This window comes from Hypanus sabinus, chromosome 10 (assembly GCF_030144855.1).
Source record: "Hypanus sabinus isolate sHypSab1 chromosome 10, sHypSab1.hap1, whole genome shotgun sequence".
In the NCBI taxonomy this organism is placed as follows: Eukaryota; Metazoa; Chordata; class Chondrichthyes; order Myliobatiformes; family Dasyatidae; genus Hypanus; species Hypanus sabinus.
The window spans coordinates 40,919,638-40,940,968 of NC_082715.1; the positions used below are offsets into that span (position 1 = coordinate 40,919,638).

A 21,331-nucleotide genomic window follows, 5' to 3' on the forward strand; every position below is an offset into this window, starting at 1 on the left:
GTTGCTGCCTCCCTCTGGCTGCTTGTTATCTTGAGTCCTGGGAAATCACCATCTTTAAATAGCTCCCAAAGTCGGAGTAATGCAAACATGTATCATATTATCATGGAGCTGCCTCTCCAGACAGGTGAACATAATGCACCAATGTTTAAACTGACAGAGGCTCATTTCGGGTGAGATAGGGCTGAGTTCTGTAATTTTTTCTGATTTAACCTGCATCTTATCCGTGATTCTGCTCTTCTGCATGTTGCTTATACCCTGTTCATCATGAAAAGTATTCACTGCAAGTGTGAGGATAAATTTCATCTTGTGCACTATGGTTTGCACACAAATTCAATGCTGAAATTCTATCTAATGACCATGACAGAGAAAAAGAATCTGGTGCCCTCCTGGGACAAATAAACTCTTCTCGGGCTTCCAGTCAGGTACAGGTATCAATTATAACCGATGATTCAATGACAAATGCTATCATTTTCTTCAGAGATGATGCTTGGGTGTGCCTAGTCCAGTGTTATTTATACCCCTATAGTCCTTCCTTCCTGATTGGTTAGTCATCATCCAATCAGGTTTCTGCTCTCCCACCATGTTTAATATTAAATTCCAGTTCTTACTTAGAGCGAGACCTTCAACTTTGTTAAAATTCATCTCCTGTAGTTTTATTTCAATGGCTTCTTTCACCAGGTGGTCCCGAAAGCCATTGGCACAGTACAGTAGTTTCGTACCATCAAGGTCAATTCTATGGCCATTGTGAATGCAGTGTTCTGCATTTATCGATTTCTCTGAGTTTCCCAAACAGTTACACCTCCTGTGCTCCTCAATGCAGGATTCCACCTTGTGTCCCATCTGGCTGATGTACGCTGCTCCACATTCACAGGGAATCCTGTAAACGCTAGTCAACCTGAGTCCCAGGTCATCTTTGACCTGCATAAGCTGTGACTTGAGCTTCCTTATGGGTTTGTGAATGGCATTAATCTGGTATTCTTCAGGATCCTGGTGATTCTACCAGAAACCTTGGAAATATAGGGAAGACGGGGGGTAGCGATTGCTTTCATCTTGTTGTTAGTTTCCCCAGAGCAGTGTATATTGGCCAGACAGGATGCATAGTGGAAACCCGCATCAAGGAGCACAGGCGGTGTATCCGTTTGGGTTACCCAGAGAAACTGACAGTAGCAGAACATTGCATTTGCAGTGGTCATAGGATTGACTTCAACAGCACAAACTACTGTGGCTTTTGGGACCACCTGGGAAAGGAAGCCATTGAAATAAAATTAAAGGAATAGAATTTTAACAAAGATGAAGGTCTTACTTAAGTAAGAACTGAAATTCAATTGTAAACAGGGTGAAGAGCAGAAACCTGACTGGACGAGGACTAACCAATCAGGGGGGATGGACTACAGGCTGTAAACACCACTGGACTAGATATGGCCAGGCATCATCTCTGATGAAAATGACAGAATTTATCATCGAAAAGTCAGTTAAAATCGATACCTGTACCAAGCTGGAAGCCTGAGAAAAGTTTATTGACCATGACAGACTCTCAGACCAGACACTGATTGTTGTAGAACACAGATCCTTTGAGATACGGCAAGTACTTGAAACATGTTTCTGTTGTTTTAAGGTGCCCAATAAAACAGCTATCACTGTGTTATTTTTTTATTTACATTTTAGAGGGCACTGGTCGCCTGTTCTTTGAGTTTTACCGTCTACTTCATGAAACAAGACCCAAAGAAGGAGACAACAGGCCATTCTTCTGGCTGTTTGAAAATGTGGTGGCAATGGGTGTCAGTGACAAGAGGGACATCTCGCGCTTTCTAGAGGTAAGTTTCTTAAAAGCAAATATTTTCTCAAGTCCTATCAGATAAAATTATGAAATGAGATTGCTGTTTACTCAATAATTACTGTGCATATATTTTATTTATACACCTTTTAAAGATATGGATCTAAATTATAATAAAAATAATTTATAATAAATGCAAATTGCAAAGAGCTTAAATTGGATACTATCACCTAGCCTAATATGCATTTCAGAGTTGTAGTTCATAACACGGAATTAACACAGCTAAATTGTCACATGACTCATCTTTTTAGTTGCATATTGTTGCTGCTTCTTAAAGACCAGGAAGAGACAAAGCAGTGTTAAGAAGGTTTAGATAATCATATACACAGCAATGCAAATGGAAAGTTTTCCTGCCATCTTGTCAGAGATGTCAGGTCACCATTCATTTGCGAATACACCCCCATTAGTGGAGAACACGCAGCAAAGGTGACAACAAGGCTTCGCTTCCTGATGAGCTCAGTGCCTTCTATGATCACTTTGACCATCAAAATATGGAGGAACTATCATGAACTCCCACAGACCCCAATGATCCTGTGATTTCAGTCTCTGAGGCCAACATGCAAGTATCCTTCAGGAGGGTGAATCCACAGAAAGCATCCGGCCCAGACGGAGTACCTGGCCAAGTACTAAAAACCTGCACTGGTCGACTGGCTGGAGTGTTCACTGAGATCTTTAACCTCTTGCTTCGACAGTCTGAGGTACCACCTGCTTCAAGCAGACTTCAATTATTCCGATCCCTAAAAAGAAAGTGCAACTTGCCCCAATGACTATTGTCCAGTAGCATTTAAATCCACTGTGATGAAATGTTCTGAGAATAGCTGGTGATGAAATCTATCAACTCCTGCCTGAGAAGCAACTTGGATCAGCTTCAATTTGCTGACCAGAGCAAGAGGTCCACAGCAGATGCCATCTCGTTAGCTCTTCACTTAAAATGTATTTGTAGAAAGTATTAGATACAGTCCAGCCCAGCATTGGTAAAGCCTTCCCACCATTGAGCACATCTACATGAAGTGCTGTCAGAGGAAAGCAGCATCTACCATCACGCCACCAGGTTCAGGAACAGTTATCACCCATCAACCATCAGGCTCCTGAACCAAGGGGGCTAACTTCAGTCATCTTCACTTGCCCCATCACTGAATGTTGCCACAATCTGTGGACACAATTTCAAGGACTCTTTATCTCATGATCTCAACACATATTACTTACTTACTTATTTATTTATTTTTGTATTTGCACAGTTTGTGGTCTTTTGCTCACTGGTTGGTGCAGTCTTTCATTGATTCTGTTATGGTTATTATTATTCTATTATGAATTTATTGAATATGCCTGCAAGAAAATGAATCTCAGGGTTCTATATGGTGACATATATGTACTTTGTTAATAAATGCAATTTGAACCATAATCTATGTTGCGATCAACATTAATTATCTAACTAAAGATGATGTACAGACAAAGGAATCAGCATTCCTTTACCTGTCAAATTAAGAATGTTCTCATGATATCGAGGAATACAAGATTGTTCAAGGTAAATAATGGCTGTATTATTCATTCATGAATGAAGAAAGTGTAAACTATGAGAATTATTTTTCAGCCTTTACATGAAGGCTATATTTCATTCAGGTAAAAGGGTATACAAAGCAATCTACGCAGCATAGTGAGGGAATTCATTCATACGCTGTAGTCATATACCATTGTTCATTCTTATAGAAACTGGTTTTCAGTTATCAGAACAAACTTCCTATAAAGAAACTCTGATCTCTGCAATGCATTTTCCCACAATTTATTATCCATCATTATCCACTTACATATCGCTTTATAAATACAGTAACTCCTGCAATGCTTATTGAGCCATACAATGTTTACAAAGAAGTAATTTTTTTCAGTCTACCGGGCACAGCTGACTGATAACACGAAACCTGTTCTGTTGTATGGACACCGCTTCCTGCATCTTTCCCTGGGTGGGTTTTGTTTCACTGTGAAGCCCACAGTTCTTTATTTGCCCCTGAAACAGCAATATTTTTTCACAAATAAGAGATCTCATTAAAGTTTCCATCTTGGGTGATTTTTGAGAAGTTGTTTAGCTCACTGCATTGCTGTGTGTAGACGCACAGTAAGGGCAGTAGTGAACCATTGAATGATTCTGCACCTTGGAACAAAATCAAAGAGCAGTGGATAACTGGAGGTTTCAAATATAAACAAAGCATCATGCCCCCATCTGCCATTTTCATTCTTTGTGGACTTCATCTGCCGCCGCACAGACATGCAAAATGATTCCAGTTTTGTACTCTCAACTTCCAGCAATATATCATTCAAAGAGAGTCCCCAGCATAAGCATGGAAAACCAGAACCCTTATCACAGTCAGCAAAGCTGAAGTAGAGAACTCTATCATGAACCCTGATAGACAATGCCCTGTCCATAAGAACCCTCACCCCTTATGGAATTGCAGAAGTTTTGGAGAAGAACCTCCTGCAGACCGGAGATGCTTTCTAGTAGAGCATTCAGTATGTTTCAAATGTGCACACCAAGCAAAAAACTGTAAATACACTGCACTGAGTGCAACAGTGACCAGCACATATCATTCAGGGTTGGCACCCTGGGCTATAACTGGTTCCAGCACACCCACAGCAGGGCACGGTGGGGAGCCAGCTGATCATCCATCAGATCTAGCTACTTCCTCATGCACAGAGGTATGTGGGAAAGGTTTCCAAGGCAAATCCTGCTCTAAAATAAGTCCAGTCAACATCTCCCCAAAAGGCTATCCAGAGCAAAAACTAAAGGCATATGTGATATCAGATGGTCAGAGCAATGTGTCATTGGCAACATCAATATTCTTCGACATATTCAGTATTCAAAGTTCTGTTTTCCCGAAACACTCTAAAGACATATTCTGGAATATCAGAAGATACCGGAAGAAGAGCCAGTGGAATTGTTATAGAGTCAATGGGGGGGAGAGGGGTTTGGGTCTGATTACCCTTGCCAACCCCCTGAGTGAGACCATATTCCCAGCAACAGGGGTGAAATCCCTGAAGCTGCATGCGGTCATTCACATCTTAAGGACATAGCTGAAAAGGTTCCCACACTTGAAGTTTCTGCTGAGGTTCTGCTGTTGCTCAGCAGAGTCACCATGATTTTCACCTTTCACCCCATGTCCAGTAACTGGACCTGGTTTGGGTCATAGTGGGTGAAGTCTGCCTCGATAGTACTCATCAGCCCACCATCATGACATTTAAATGGCCTGGAAAGCCAGCACCAAAGACAATTCAGACCCGGTGAGAGAGGAATCCGTATGAAAGAGAAGATAAGCAAACCAAGCACCCTGAACACTTACCTCTGCTCAGTCAGATTTAGGCAAACTGGCTGTCGGTCGCTCAGGAGATGAATATAAGCCAGCACATTCCATCGAAGATGAAGTCTTCCTTGAAATCGTGAACAAAGAGTTTTCCAACTATGAGTCAAGCAGTTGGGCAACTCTTCTTCCTTTCCACCCTCCACAACTCCTGTCAACCAGCAGAGAAGAGGCCCACAGTTGACTCGTGTCCCTCAGTGGCACATTGAGAAGGAAACCAGAAATGAAAGATCATTACATGGAGTTTATGGAGACACACTTCAAATCCCAAAAATGAAAACTGGTATCTGCCCAGCTTTGGCATTTAACACCCCCAAAAACAAGCACAAATGCCAATTGCCTGTGATTCAAGTGCACTTTTCTAATGCACGTCACTGAACAATGTGCTCTTGCAGGGTCCAGACCTCAAAAAGTCTGTTCTGGGTCAGCATGTACTTCAAAACTGAGTCTGTTGCAGTGATGGTAGACATTGAACAAATATACAACAGCTTCCCAGTGAGAGACAATCATCAAGACTACCTCAGGTTGTTAGCAACACACACAAAATGCTGAAGAAACTCAACAGGTCAGGCAGCATCTATGGAAATGGATTAACAGTTGAAGTTTTGAGCTGAGACCCTTTTTTTCAGGACTGGAAATTAAGGGGGAAGATGACAGAATAAAAGGGTGGAAGGAAGGGGAAGGAGGATAGCTAGAAGGTGATAGGTGAAGCCAAGTGGGTGGGAAAGGTAAAGGGCTGGGGAGAAAGGATTCAGATAGGAGAGGAGAGTGGACCGTAGGAGAATGGGACGGAGGAGGTAACCCAGGGGGAGGTGATAGGCAAGTGAAAAGAGGTAAGGGGGGTCTTAAGGACATAGCTGACAAGATCCCCCACTTGACTTTTCTGCTGAGGTTCTCCTATTGCTAGCAGAGTCACCATGATTGGCACATTTCACCCTATGCCCAGTAAATGGACCTGGGTTGGGTCATAGTGGGTGAAGTCTGCAAGTGAGAAGAGGAAAGGGGCCAGAGTGAGGAATAGAAGAAGAGGGGGGGGAGGAGGTGGGATTTTTTTTACCAGAAGGAGAAATCAATATTCATGCCTCCAGGCTGGAGGCTACAAAGAAGGAATATAAGGTGTTGATCCTCCATCCTGAGGGTTGCCTCATTGTGGCATAAGAAGAGACCATGAACCAACATGTCAGAGTGTGAATGGGAATTGGAAATAAAATGTTTGGCCACTGGGAAGTTCCACTTTTGGTGGATGGAGAAAAGATGCTCAATGAAGCGGATTCCAAATTTAAAATGGGTCTGACCAATGTAGAGGAAGCCACTTCAGGAGCAGAATAGATTTGCAGGTGAAATGTTGCCTCACTCGGAAGGACTGTTTGGGGCCCTGAATGGAGATGAGGGAGGAGTTATGGGGGCATGGGTAATACTTTGGCCATTTGCAGGATTTCCTAAAGGTTAACTTGCAGGTTGAGTCAGTAGAAAGGAAGGCTAATGCAATGTTAGCGTTCATTTCAAGAGAACTAGAATATACAAGTAAGGGTGTAATGCTGAGGCTTTGTAAGGCATTGGTCAGGCTGCATTTGGAGTATTGGGCAGTTTTCGGTTCCGTACCACTCAATACGGCATTGGAGAAGGTCCAGAGGAAATTCATGAAAATTATTCTGGGAATGAAATAGTTAACATATGAGGAGCATTTGATGACTCTGGGCATGTACTTGCTGGAGTTTAGAGGAATAAGGGGTGTCTCTTTGAAGTTTATTGAATATTGAAAGGCCTAGACAGAGTGGATATGGATAGAATGTTTCCTATAGTGGGTGAGTCTAGGACAAGAGGGTGTAATTTCAGAATAAAGGGATGTCCATTTTTCAAACTGGAAGTCACTTACCAGAGCATTTGCCCAGCTCTTACATATTGCCCATTCCTTTACCTGAGTAGCCAATGGGCGGCCTTTGCAATGGTTGGCACATTTGTAAGTAATCTCTCAGTGCAGAGCAGCTGAATTGGGAAAAGTTTAGAATTCTTCTCATTATTCAAAGAGAGGTTTGTTCAGAGGAAGTGCAGTGCATTACAAAGCAGTAATCGCTCCCAAAACAATGTTATCTTAGTAAACCATGCCTCTTTCTTGACTGGGGGGCTACTGCAAGTTGGAGGAAGTATTAAGGCACAACTTGCTTCAGAGGTAACTCACCCAATCATTATTCTAGGTAAGCTCCATGTCTCCTCACTTCTCATTAGATATTACATCGAGCAAGTATGTCATCAAGGCCAGCATTTTCAAAGTGAGAATGGTTAAAGACTGTGTAATAAGGCTGTTAGCATGACCGGTCTCTGAGACTATTCTTCTTTTGCCAAAGAGGCAGGGAGTGTTGAGGCTTCGAGCTGCACAGTTCACTTTGTATGAACATCACTTCCTATACATAAGCTGTCTTTATCTTTTCTTTTGCGGGTTGTGATTCAATTTGAACCGCACGATGAAAAGACATACATCTCCATCCATTCTTTATTTGCCTTTGAAACAGTAATATTTTTTAACAAGTAAGAGATCTCATTAAAAACTTAGAAGAAAGCTTCCATCTTGGGTGATTTTGAGAAGTTCACTGCATTGCTCTGTATAGATGCCCAATATGTGCAGTAGAAACCCATTGGGCGATTTTGTACCTTTGACCTGGTTTAAAAAAAATGTATTTCTGTAAAACAAGATTTTAATGATATTAGATTTCATTCAAAAGAAGTAGAGGGACTAGATCATATGACCTTTCAAGCATGCTCCAATGTTCACAAGAACATAGTTGACCTTCTTCCAGTTCCATCACTTTTGCCATATCTCTTGATTCCCTAAATACGCAGAAACAGATTGATCTGTTTTTAATGAACATCATTAAGCACATATAGAACATTTAGAACTCCAAGCACTCACCTGCCTCTGGGTTAAAAAAAAACTCTCCCCCATCGAATTCTCAAACTGCTCCTGCTGGTCTTAAACTCCACAGAGTGGAGAAACACCCTCCCTGCATAAGCCTATCAAGCCCTTTAAGAATTTTCCAATTATCAGTGAATTTTTCTAAATTCCACGGAATATTGTCCTGGTCTACTCAATCTCTCTTCATGTAGTGCAAGCTTGCCATTCCAGGAACCAGTCCAGTGATTCTTATGGCAGATATATCCCTTCTTTGGAAAGGAGACCAGAACTATACATGATTCTCCAGGTATTTTCTATACATATCCTAACCAGTTGCAACAAATGAACAACTCCTGTGTTCATTTATATAATAGCAGCAAACACACTGGTTGCTCTCTTAGTTACTCCCAATAGTTGCATATTGTCATCCAGCAAGATTCAATATACAAGAATTGTAGATATCTTAGGACATTAACCTTACCCAATCTCTCGCCATTAGCCAACTGCTCTGTTTTTCTGTTACCCAAGTGCACCTCACTTTTTCCACATTATATTCCATGTGCCATTTTCTCAACCACTCATGTAGTTTGATAATAACCCCTTGAAGCTACTTTAGATCTTCCTCTATATTCAGAGTCCCACCTAGTTTGGTATCATCAGCATATTGGAAATACACTGATTCAACTCCTTGATCAAACTTGTTGATGTAGATTTTGAATAGATGGAGCCCATTAGTCATAGCCTGCCAATCTGAGACAATATATTCATTATCATTTTTTGCTTTCTGCCCAGTAGATTGCCAACTATTTCATGAATTTTGACTCTCAGGGGCTAACCACTGATGGGGTAGACTTGCAGTACCCAAGGTTCCTGGAGTCCAGCATTGTTTTGCGATCATAAAAAAAACAGTCTGGAAGGGTCTAATACCAGTATTTCAGATCAGGAAATGTGACTATCATGAACAAAATTAGCGGATTTAACAAAACTGACCTTGTCTCTGTAACTCTGTTAAAGGTTTCCTCTAATGAGCTATTCACCTTTTGTCATTGACCTCTGCCAGAAGGCAATGAATTCAGCTGTATGCCTAGCACAACTATGTTGGATTAAAAGTCATGGGAAAAAACATACTACTTGTGTTCTTCATGTGCATTGTCAGTGACCAGAACTTCATGCTAATAGTATTATGGAATGGGAAAGGTGACAAGAGAAGAAAGAAGTTTTCACTGAAAGTGCTTTGTTCAGTTTCATGAAATTAATAAATTTATTTTTCCTCTTCTTTTTAATAGTGTAATCCCGTGATGATTGATGCCAAGGAAGTCTCCGCTGCCCACCGAGCCCGATACTTCTGGGGTAACCTTCCTGGTATGAACAGGTTGGTGAAAGAACGGTGAGGGAGCCATACTGAGAATTAGCCAGTGGACAGCATGACACAGTGAGACTCAGTAGAATATTCTATCCATGGACAAAGAACCTCTTGTGATGGAGCATAGATATCAATTTGACCCTAGTCTTAATTCTCTGCTTATTTCTCCTGCAAAGCTCCTTTTGGCAAGAAATATCCTGTTCTGTGTGTATGCTCTCTATATTCTGAATGTCAGATAGGTTGCATGTTGACACTTATTGGTCAAATTTCCTATTCCTGTGAGATACCCATCTCTGAAGTATATTCTATCTTGACTATGATCTGGTGAAATTCTTTGGCAAGTTGAAAGGAATGGCAAAGACTGAAACTGTGAAGTTCTTGCACACTAGTTGAGCCTAAATTGTCAGTGTTTCCAATTACTGTACTTGACTATGTCTTTTATATGTTCATCCTTTATGACTCACTACACAGTTTCAGATCCTAAAACACAGTGTAACATGTGTGTATCACTGGAGATATATTTGTGGTTAAGAGTTGAAGAACTTCTAAATCAGTATATTTCATAAATAAAAACAGAAAGTACTAGAAACAAAAAGAAGGCCAGGCAGCATCTATGGAAGGAAATCAGAGTTTACTGAGAACCAAGCATGTTCTACAAATCCTTTAAAAACTTCCATCATTAATCCGATTCGCATGATGGGCATTCTGATGATTTGTAGGGTTGACCATTTTAAATTATAAAGGAACAATGAGAAGATCTGATCATCTTGATAGTACACATTGATGTAGGCAATTACAGGAATGACTACCGCCTTACCTTTTATGAAAAGATGTTGGTGAAAACTAAAACAAATTACCGATAGGTGATGGATAGGCACTGAAATAATTCTCACAATTCTGTGTGGCTGACTAATGCACAGATCTATGCATACCAATCAACTTAATGAAAACATCAACAAAAACCAACCTCCTTCTGTCATAAGTTACAGGAATTCAATGGAACTGAATCCCTCATTTCTGACTTATCTGTCTGTTTCGCTTCCTTTCACTGTTTCTATATCTTTCTATCTCTCAAGTTTTCATTGGCTCCATGGAGTAATGTTTAACTTTTTCCATAAGTCTAAACAAAGGAAAACACAGATCAGCTCTCCGTCATATGTCCATTCTCACTGAACTCTACGGATGAGTATCACATTTTTGATTATTATCTCTATACATCTCAATATAATTCTGAGATTTTCTCTCTCTCTTTCTCTATTCTTATATGGCTCCTTCATCTTATTTTTCCACACCACAAATAAGTTAACATTACAATGGTAAATGCTATGAATTGTCCTGCAAACGTTTTTGCTACAAAGCATGCGTATGCGTTAATGTGACTTGGTTTGTATCCTGGAAGGTTCCTGATTGCCACAAAAAAAGTTTACTACTTGTCACTCATCTTGTCTTACTTCACAGTAGAAACAAATGCCCAAAATTATGCTCTCAAGCCCAGAGCCTTGGTATATATAATTTCAGTTTTGACTTCCTGCTCCATTTTTTTCCTGCTCTGCCTTTTGCCCTTAGAGGCTCTGAGGTATATTTCAATGGGCTCTCAAAATCCTTCTCATCATTATTTTAGTGTTAGCACTTTTAAAATTATACCTCTATAATAAATGCTAATTTTATATTGTGATTTAAGAGGTATTGTTTTATTTCTTTGATTCATATGCTAAAATAGTCTGTATTTAATTTTTTAAAACATGAACTCTAGAATTGGGCAGTAAATTGAAGAACACTCAAATATGAGGGCTGGCATCAGAATGAGCAATAAACCCACATTCATTTGAGCTGGAGTAGGGTAGGCTGCTACCTCATTACTGCAGTTTCAGCAACCATCCAGTTCTAACCATGTTAATCATGACAGTCATTGTTCAATTAGTCATTCAACACCTAAACAAATAGCTTCAGATTCAAGTACATTGAGAGCATACCGACTTATTGCTTTCTGAGAAATTTTGATTAAGACACCGCTTATAGATAAAGTCAGATGGTGCATATTTCCTTCAATATAGATTATGCATATAAATATGTATTGGTTGTGAAATGAATATCATGTTTATAATTCACTCATATTTCAAAGTTCTAGAATTGGCAAAGGAGGAGTGTTGAGGGGGAAAAGGGAGATGTAGGAGTTTCAAAGTGGGAGAAATATGGAGGAGTCAGTATGATTTTAAATTTGCTGTTTGTATTCCTTATATGTCATAGGGTCGTTTTACTGGCCTACAGAAAGGCTTACAAAATAATGAAATAATCCATTTCAGAGAGAGAACCATGCTGTTTGTAAGATTGTCAGCCTCAAGGGATCAGTGTATATTCCTCCTCATTCAGTAGCATTAGCTCTATTTCTGACAGACTAACACCCTTAATTCAGAGGCAACACGAGTGAATCTGCAGATGCTGGAAATAAATAAAAACACAAAATGCTGGCAGAACTCAGCAGGCCAGACAGCATCTATGGGAGGAGGTAGTGACAACGTTTCGGGCCGAAACCCTTCATCAGGAGTGAAGTAACATGGGATGGTTGAGGGGGGATAAGAAGTGGGGGGAGGGATGAAGTAGAGAGCTGGGAAGTGATAGGCTGAAGGGAAATGGGCTGGGGGAAGGTGGAGAATTATGGGAAATAAAAGAGAAAGAAAGGTAGGGCTGGGGGGAGATTATAGTGAGGGGGGAAAGAGAGAACCGAAAGTTTCAGGGCTGAAGAAATAGTAGGTTGGGAGCAGAGAGAGAGGATCTCACTGAACTCCCGTCGGAGAGAAGATCTGAACTTCTTCAGTGTAGGCATCACTGGAAGAGGCTTCATAGTAGTGAATTCAAAAGCAACATGAGTGAATCTGCAGATGCTGGAAATAAATAAAAACACAAAATGCTGGCAGAACTCAGCAGGCCCCTGCTCCCCCTTACCCCATCCCTATCTATAAATTTAGTCTGGTTCTCTTTCTCTCTCTTCCCCCCCCCCCCCCACTATAATCTACAGTCAAGGAAGTATTCACATTCCAGTTCATTCAAAATTTCAATTGTGAATTAATCCATCTCATTCTGACCTTTGTCAACAATGGTGCTGATGGAAATGTGATGTGGTAAAATTATACGATCCTTGGGTAAGAACTGCAATTAAAAATAGAACAATTAGGTCTTTACTGCTAAGAATAGATCTTTTAGTGGGTGACTTTATTTGGTCAACTATAAGTACAAATAGAGCAGTGATCAAATATTAACTGTTTAAATGTGCTCAGAAGAATAATTTCTTGACATCAAACAAAATACTTGGCATCTGCTTATTATAGTTTGGATGCCTTGGTGCATTTACCCATGTGGAGTAATTTAACAGCCCATCCTTATTTATAAGAACGTACTCTTTTGTAAAATCAGCTTCTCAGTGTCCTTTGCTTATCAGGCACTAGCTTCTCACTAAGGGGCCTGTATGAAAAAAAGGTATCTGATTTTTTTTATCCGATACTTGTCTCAATGAAGTATTAAACCTTAAATCATTTTGAAAGACACAGCTGATGTTGAAATTACCAGTTTGGTGATGTTCAGACTAATTAGCTGTAATGCTGAATAGTTGAAAACACTAGTGATTAAATCTGGGACTTCTTGGTAAATTACTACCTGAATCAAGAAATTTAAGTTCCTTATTTGATTTTAAGCAAGTTCATAACTGTTTTTGTTATGAGGTAATAAATTGTGTTAAAAGTAATTAAGCAGCCAAGAACTTTTGCAAATTCATACTACTAATTTCAGAATTGATAGCTATTCTTGCACAAATGAGGAAGGCAGTTGTGTCTTTATATTTGGCACCAATTACTCCATTTAAGCAATACCTCTTTAGTTTATTTGTGCAGCTAGTATGTACTAACGTAACCATTATTTCCAAGTCTCCACTTTTCTTGACACAGTTGTTTTACATACTTCATTGTTCATTCATAATCACCATGCAGATTTGTTATTTCATCAGTTATAGAAAAAAGAAACAGAATTACCACACAGCATGGTTTGGTATCCAACTTGCCTTGGAAACATGTAGATGTTTACAATGAGGGCTGAAAGATAGTAAATACAACAGTAAAAGCCATTGGCATTTGCCCACTTACAGGTTCTTGACCCTGTGTTTTGAACTGTAAAATGTGTTTTGAAGTTTTTGTCATCTGACTATCATTGGTCAGAATGTGATAGTGGAAAACTGATCAACTCTTCTTTTTTTTAGACCACTGGTTGCCATGTATAATGATAAACTTGATCTTCAGAACTGTCTTGAGCATGGCAGGACAGCAAAGGTTAGTACAAGCTATCTGTACTCAGTTTTATATTGTTGGATTGAATCATAGGGGAGACCTTGCAACCATCACAGGCAATCAGTTCTAAGATGATTAAAAATTGAAATCACATGGTGTATTAATTTCTCTCCTGCACTTTTGTTCATGCAGCTGTCCACAATCTCTTCCTAACAAGCTGATAAAGTAGTCTCCAGTTTCTTTTGTCATTTATATCTGTTTACTAGGAGATAAAAATATGGTATCCATTTCCCCATCTCCTTTGCAGAAATACTGTATATTAATTCACTGGCTGCTACATGATAAATCCAAGTTCCTCTGTGCCCAGGGAGAAATCCTGGGCAAGGACTTCTATTAAGAAATAAGTAGCCTGGTATTAGACTGAAGCAATGTAGGACTGAACTGGTGCACTGCTGATTTAACTAGCTGAGACTTGATGGTATTGTACTCTACTGAACAGAGTGCTTGAAAGGAGTGTTTAAATTTAACCAAAATCATGCGTCACACTGACATCTGATTGGGTACTCAAAATCATATTCAACATTTTATTTGTGGATTGGACAGGATTAAAATGCATCCAGAGTCTGTTCATGTTAGTTACCTTGGCCACCTTGCCACTTAGCGACAGAGTTCCATGATCCCAAGGGAAACTGATAACAGCATAATAAATTGGAGGCTTCATGCCTTCCTTATAGAATAAGATATATCACAAGAAAAAAGAAATGTGTTTTACAGGATTCCAACAATTTCACTTTCGAAATACAATGTTTGGCAACATTGTCTAATATTTTCAACCATCATCATAAATTTAAAAAAAACTGAAGCATGTGTGTTGAATAGAACATAGAGGGATAACATTCATTTTCTTTATTTGTACTGCATGTTCACTATTTTATCCATCACCTCCCTAAAAATACCTGAAAAGCCCTGTTTATTTTCTCCATTGGCCTGTAATTAACAAATATCCATGTACTATCCATATTCTTCTGCATTTACGTTTGCTGTTTACTGCTGGGAAGTAGCTGATGCTCGAAGCTGAACTTCCCGTCAGATATCATTACTTCTCCATGATCTCATGATTTGCATATTCTGTTTTTGTTCATATTATCTCTATAAGGTTTTCTACAAGCTGTTCCCTCATGCTGTTTTCACCATTTCCATAGGGGTGACAAAGAGCAACTGAGAGGCCATATTAAAAATACAAAAATACCTATTTAATATTAAAAACAATGAATGATCCTTTAGATCTGCTTAAATGACTAACTGATTTGCTAAATGCTTTTGAAATAGTTTGAAAACAACATTAGCAGAAAATTGGAAATTAATAATTCACCATTGGATTCTTAGCAAGACCTTGATAAGAATTTCAATGAGCTATGTTGTAGTAAATATAAATCACACATGTCATACCTGTAAAAATATTGTTTTCAATTAATTTTGCTGGTTTATTTGCCCATCTTTGCTTTAACTTTAGAAGTCCAATGGTACACCAAATGGATTCAGATTTCAACAAAGATGAGAAATAAATCACAAAGATGCGGCCTTAAATTTACACCAGTGCACCACTTGCTATTTAAATTAAACTGAATCAAATGTTTGTAGATTTTAGATCTTGTAGTCTTTAGATCAATCTTGCAAGTACATATATGTCACCATATACACCCCTGAGATTCATTTTCTTGTGGGTAATCACGGTAAAAACAAGAAACACAGTAGAATCAATGAGAGACCACCCCCAACAGGATGAACAACAATCAATGTGCAAAAAAAACACATTATGCAAATACAAAAAGGCAGAGAAAAGGAAAAAAAACAAACAAATAGGTAAATAAATAAACAAGCAAGCAATAAATATTGAGAACATGAGATGAGGAGTCCTTGAAACTGAGTGCAGTTCAGTGGGAACAGTTCAGTGATAGGGTGAGTACACTTGAATGAAGTTAACTCCTTTGGTTCCAAACCTCAATAGTTGGGGAGGGGGTAATAACCAGGTGGTGCAGATCCTGAGGCTCCTGTACCATTTTCCTGATAGCAGCAGTGAGAAGAGAGGATGACCTCGATGATAGGGGTCCTTGATGATGGATGCTGCTTTCCTGTGAGAGTGCCCTGTGTAGATGTGCTCACTGGTGGGGAGGCCATTAACCATGATGGACTGGGTTGTATCCACTACTATTTGTAGGGTTTTCTGTATAAGGGCATTGGCTTTTCCATACCAGGCTAGGAAGCAACCAGTCAACATACTCCCCTCCACACATCTATAGAAGTTCATCAGTTTTAGATGACATGTCAAATCTTTGCAAACTTTGAAGAAAGTAGTGGCATTGCCATGAATTCTTAGTAATGGCACTTGCTGGACCCAGGCCAGATCATCTGAAATGATAACACTGAGAAGTTTAAAGCTGCTGACCCCTCACCTCTGATGCCGAATGAAGACTGGCTCGTGGACCTTTGGTTTCCTCTTCTTGAAGTCAACTTAAATATGGCATTGAAGCTTCATTGTCCAGATGTTTCATAATTGAGTGAAGAGTCAATGAAATGGCATTTGCTGTTGATCTGTTATGACAGTAGGCATATTGGAGTAGATCCGAGTCACTTCTCAGAAAGGAGTTGATACTTTTTGTCACAAATCTCTCAAAGCGCTTCACCACAGGGGATCAGTATAATTGAAGCCCACGTGAAACTGGTCGGTACCTCAGACTGCCAAAGCAAGAGCCAGTAGATCAACACAGGTCTTTAGTACTCAGCTAGGTACCTCGTCTGGGCCAAATGCTTTCCATGGGTTCACCCTCCTGAAGGATGCCCTCACGTCGGCATCAGAGACTGAAATCACAGGGTCATCGGGGTCTACGGTTGTTCCTAAAGGTGCCTCCATATTTTGGTATTCTAAGAGAGCATAAAAGGCATTCAGGTCATCGGGGAATGAGGCCTTGTTGTCACATACTGTATGTCACTGGGCTTTACTTTGTAGGAGGTGATAGCATTCAAGCCCTGCCACAGGCGTCGAGCTTCCTTCAGTGATTCAGGTTAGGTGACAATATTAGCAAGGTCTCTAATTTTTTTTATAGAATGTATAACAGAAATATTATTAGTAGGTGTTCAATATTATCTACAAGGTATTGTGGAATATAAAATCTTAAGACCTAGTTCAACTATGAAAATGACATATTGTGTGAACTGAGTACAACTTGTGGTTAATTAAATGAACAGCAACCACACTAAGTTCTGAGTTTTGATATAGGTAGTTTAACAAAAGAGCAATAGCATGCACAAGCAGTCAGGAGCAAGGAACACGAGCACTCCCAGTAGTAATTAAGTATGAAAAGGACACACACGTATGCAATTGGGTGCAGAGTATGATGGTTTAATGTGCCTCTCAAAAAGTCAGATTTGAATTCCTGAACATGCCTCTCCAAAAATGGAAATGAGAGAACTAAGCCAAGAAAAAGTTTATAATACTTTATAATGTATACATTAGAGCCATGCAAATTGTCTCTCTGGAAGGAGACAATGCATTTCTAGGAATCACCATTTCTAGTATCTGGGTGTTTCTTGTCTGACTATCTTTTACGATATTTGGCATTACTTTCAACAATAACAGTTATCTCAAGCAACAAAATTCTTCAAAGAACTGCATATAATCTTTTGTAACTTATTGTAACTCTTTACACTATCTGAAAAGCTTGTTTAAACCATACTTTGCTGTTGGTATGTGTCATCACACTTTAAGAAAACTTAAAGTTATAAGAAAACTTAAAGTTATAAGAAGAGGTTCATATAAACAGACAGTGACACAAATCAAAGGAATTGAACGTGCACTGGGGCAATTCTCTTTGCTGATGTTCCCTAATTATAACTGCTTTAGTCCTTTGTGGCCAAAATAAAGAATGCAGTTACATACCAGAGGCTGAGTGTACACAGTGCTTGTCCTTAGATTTCGAAGTCTTTTAACATTACACACTTAACCCTGATGTCAAATAAAGTAATTTAAATCAAATTTTACTCCAGGGAAAGTGTTCTATATTTCCAGTGTCACCATACTTAAGATTAAAATCAGTGGACACTTTTAATCATTTTGTGGCAATGAAAATGATTATTTGTAAACCGATGGTCCAAATTTTGTTGTCAGCAGTGGGCAGTGACACTTCACACACCCAAAGTTACAGTCAGATGAATTCCCTCATCTGACAAGATGTGCTGTTTGGCCTCACCTTCAGAAATCAGCATTCACAGTCAAGCAAGCTGAGCAGCTAATTAGGTTGATCAATTCAGCTAAGAAGGGAAAAAACACTGATTATAATAACATTTAATTCGTTCACAGTATGTGAATTATAGATTGGTATAGACACAAGATTTAAATAAAAGCAGATGGCATCCCATAATTGGATTAGATTTTTTTATGATCAAGGCATGATTAGAAACTCCATCTCATTAATCATGTTGTCACACTTACTTTGAAGTAGATAGTGTATGTAAACTTGAACCTCACATCAAATCACAAATTTTTCGATGATTTACAAAGACTGCACCGCTGAACTCAATAGAGAAAGAAAGTATCGGTGACAACATATGCTACGTTTCCACATTTAATGCAATATGTACAGGATCATAAAGATAATGCTATGTATTACATAACATGACAGTGAACAATGGCAATTTCACCAAATTTACAGACACAAATTTTGGCCCATTATATTTCCAGCATTTTTAATGGTGGCGTACAGTAATGTTCAAACATTTCTGGAGAAAAATTTATGAATAGTGTCTGCTTTTATCCCTTGAGTTCAACTTTTTCAGTCCTTATCACAATTAGACAATTAAGGAAGCATTACACTGATTACCTGATTTGTCACTTACTGTGTGATACAGTACTCACTTCAGACCTTGAATTTTTCTTTTGGGAATGAGGCAAAGACACAAGGTGTTGCACAGGGTGGAAAAAAAACCTAAGAAAAAGATGTGCTGTGCTGCAAAAAAAAAATCAAAAATGTGTTAAAGTCACAAGCAACTCTGATTCAAGAAGTGATGAATACTGTACTTTTCATCTGAAATTCTGCATACAATGTTAGAGCCCTAGGTGACCACTCTGGAGAATTTGGAGAACCAGTGTGATAAGTTTTACCGTTGGTATTCCATGTACAAAAATTTGCAAATTTGCAGATGTAAATACTGCAGATTCTATGCTCCTTTCTTAAATGGGAACCTTAAGCTCGCATAACATTATAGAGATGGTCTGAGCAGAATCTTGTAGAGAATTGACGGTTGGGCCATATCTGTTGTGGAAGGTGGTTACTGATGTGGAGCAATTTATTCTCATACTATACTCTTGTCATCAAGGCTTTGGACTGAACTTAGAATCAGAATCAGGTTTACTATCACTGGCATATGTCGTGAGTATTGTTTAGTGGCCAACACTGCAATACATAGTAATAAAAACTGTGAATCAGAATAAGACGTTAAATATGTAGTGCAAACAGAAACAATAGTGAGGTACTGTTCATGGGTCCATTCAGAAATCTGATGGCAGAGGGGAAGAATCATTCCTGAATCATTGAGTGTGTACCTTCAGGCTCCTGTACCTCCTCCCTGATGGTAGCAATGAGAAGAGGGCATGTCCTGGGTGATGGGGATCCTTAATGATGGATGTCACCCTTTTGAGGCATCACTCCTTGAAGATGTCCTGGATGCTGGGTTAGCTAGTTCTCATGATGGAGCAACTTTCTGCACCTTATATTGATCTTGTGCAGTGCTCCCCTTTCCCCCATACCGGAAGGAGATGCAGCCAATTAGGATGCTTTCCATGGTACATCTGTAGAAATTTGCGAGTATCTAGATGCAAGCCACTCAGCTAGCTGATATATCTCGCTCCTGTACTCCTCCTCACCATCCAAAATTCTGCAAACAACAGACCTGTCATCAGCAAATTTATAATCCAGAAACAGGCAAAACATTTTATCTGCTGCCTTCAAAATGGGGTAACATTGTTCCATCTCTTGTCATTTATGGGCTTTGTAGAACTTTAAACTTGCTGCTGTTGACAAACAGGGATGTTGCTTCTCTAGGAGCTCCACTCTGCTGGCTTATCCACCCATGTTCTTTAGCTGGATGGATGATATTCCTAACCACTTATTTTGGCCACTGTAGATCAGATTTGATTGCAAATTGAAGAGCTGACCTGACTTTATAATGTTACAGGGTTAAGGGGCATGGCCAACTTTAAGGTTTCTATGCTTAATTATCTACTTAGTGCTGAAGATAGCACACCGTTTGTCCATCCATTGTCCAATTCTACCTGTTCCTGTAATGATTTGGTCACTGCTTGTCTTTCATATTGGGAGTTAACCACTCTTTTGAGAATTATGAAAAAGAACTTCCCTTTTGATGAATCTACCAAGTCACTGAAGAGGATAATAATAGCGTGGAGCCAAGCACACTTGCCTGAGGGATCCCTTTGTAGGCGTGGAGATACAAAGATGAGCATCTTTTAACCTTAACATGGTATTTGCACCTTCTGAGTAAGAGTTGTATCCAGTTATGCAGCTAAACTGTTTTACCACTTGCGGATCTCTTGTCAAAGAGAAAGGAATGCCATACCCTCTGGAGAATCAATCATAGTCAAGGGCTAGTGAACTAATTTCCAAGCATACATCAGGAGAAACAGTCCCATTTTTTTTTTGGATCTTGAGGATGAGGGCATCTGCATCGACTGTTTCACTCTACAATTAAGTTATGAAACATATCATAGGTCACTATGATTTAAGATGTTGTAACAACTTCTCATTTACCATGGTTTCCATGAGCTCTGAAACCTTTTGCCAGTGGAGGTACTGGTCTGCATTTACAGGGTTTGACTCTGATCTCATCTTTCAGACAGATAAAATACCGTTCATTGTTGATGTGACAAGATTGTGAAATTGGTGAGTGAGAGAATCTTTAGCTGGATGCTCTGTCTTACAGCTGTGTAAAACGGTGCATTTGGTTTCCAATTTACTGTCACATTGAGCCATGAAAATGGTTCTGAGCGTTCACTCTTCTGATGTTACATGACATGATTCATTCAAGAGTTTAGGAATTTGATCTTGTACAAAGTGTCATGAGCTCACACTCACTGGCAAGAAGGCAAAAGGAAACACCAAAACCATATAAGATAGAAATATGCAGCTAAACAGACTTTTTTCAGATTTGGCTCATTTGTGAAAAATAGAAGGACTTCTGTGAGACCATATTCCCTTACAGCTTCTTTGATCAGAATGGTATGTAGAAACAAAAGGTCAAGCAAAATCACATTACATTAAAATATTTCCTTTAAATGCTGCAGATATTTACACTCAAAGAAAGTAAATATCAATTGTATCCAACTTTCTTTGGATGTCCATTAAAACACCCTCAAGCTGTAAGTTAAACCTTAGCTCCTTAAATTCTGTCACTAAAAACCAATTACTCATAGTTCTAAAAGCATCTCCTAAAAACAAAACATTTGAAGCCTAGGTGGAATATCAAACCAATCTGAATTCATACATTGAGAAATTAGCTAAATACATACAGTTGTGACCAGATTTGCATTAATTCCTGGTGTTCAGCATCCTC

At 39.2% G+C, this 21,331-nt stretch overlaps 1 protein-coding gene across 5 annotated transcripts in view; it reads left to right on the forward strand.

Annotated features, from left to right (window-relative positions):
• dnmt3ab (DNA (cytosine-5-)-methyltransferase 3 alpha b) overlaps window positions 1-21,331 on the forward strand; it is a 487,596-nt gene that overhangs the window by 438,205 nt on the left and 28,060 nt on the right. For 2 of the 5 annotated variants that reach the window (XM_059981717.1, XM_059981719.1), the window contains 3 exons: window positions 1,666-1,814; window positions 9,358-9,458; window positions 13,681-13,750. In XM_059981717.1, coding sequence (XP_059837700.1) covers window positions 1,666-1,814; window positions 9,358-9,458; window positions 13,681-13,750 — 320 coding nt within the window. Of the gene's footprint in view, window positions 1-1,665; window positions 1,815-9,357; window positions 9,504-13,680; window positions 13,751-21,331 lie in introns of all 5 variants that reach the window. The other 3 variants (XM_059981718.1, XM_059981720.1, XR_009514305.1) reach the window with 2 other exon arrangements.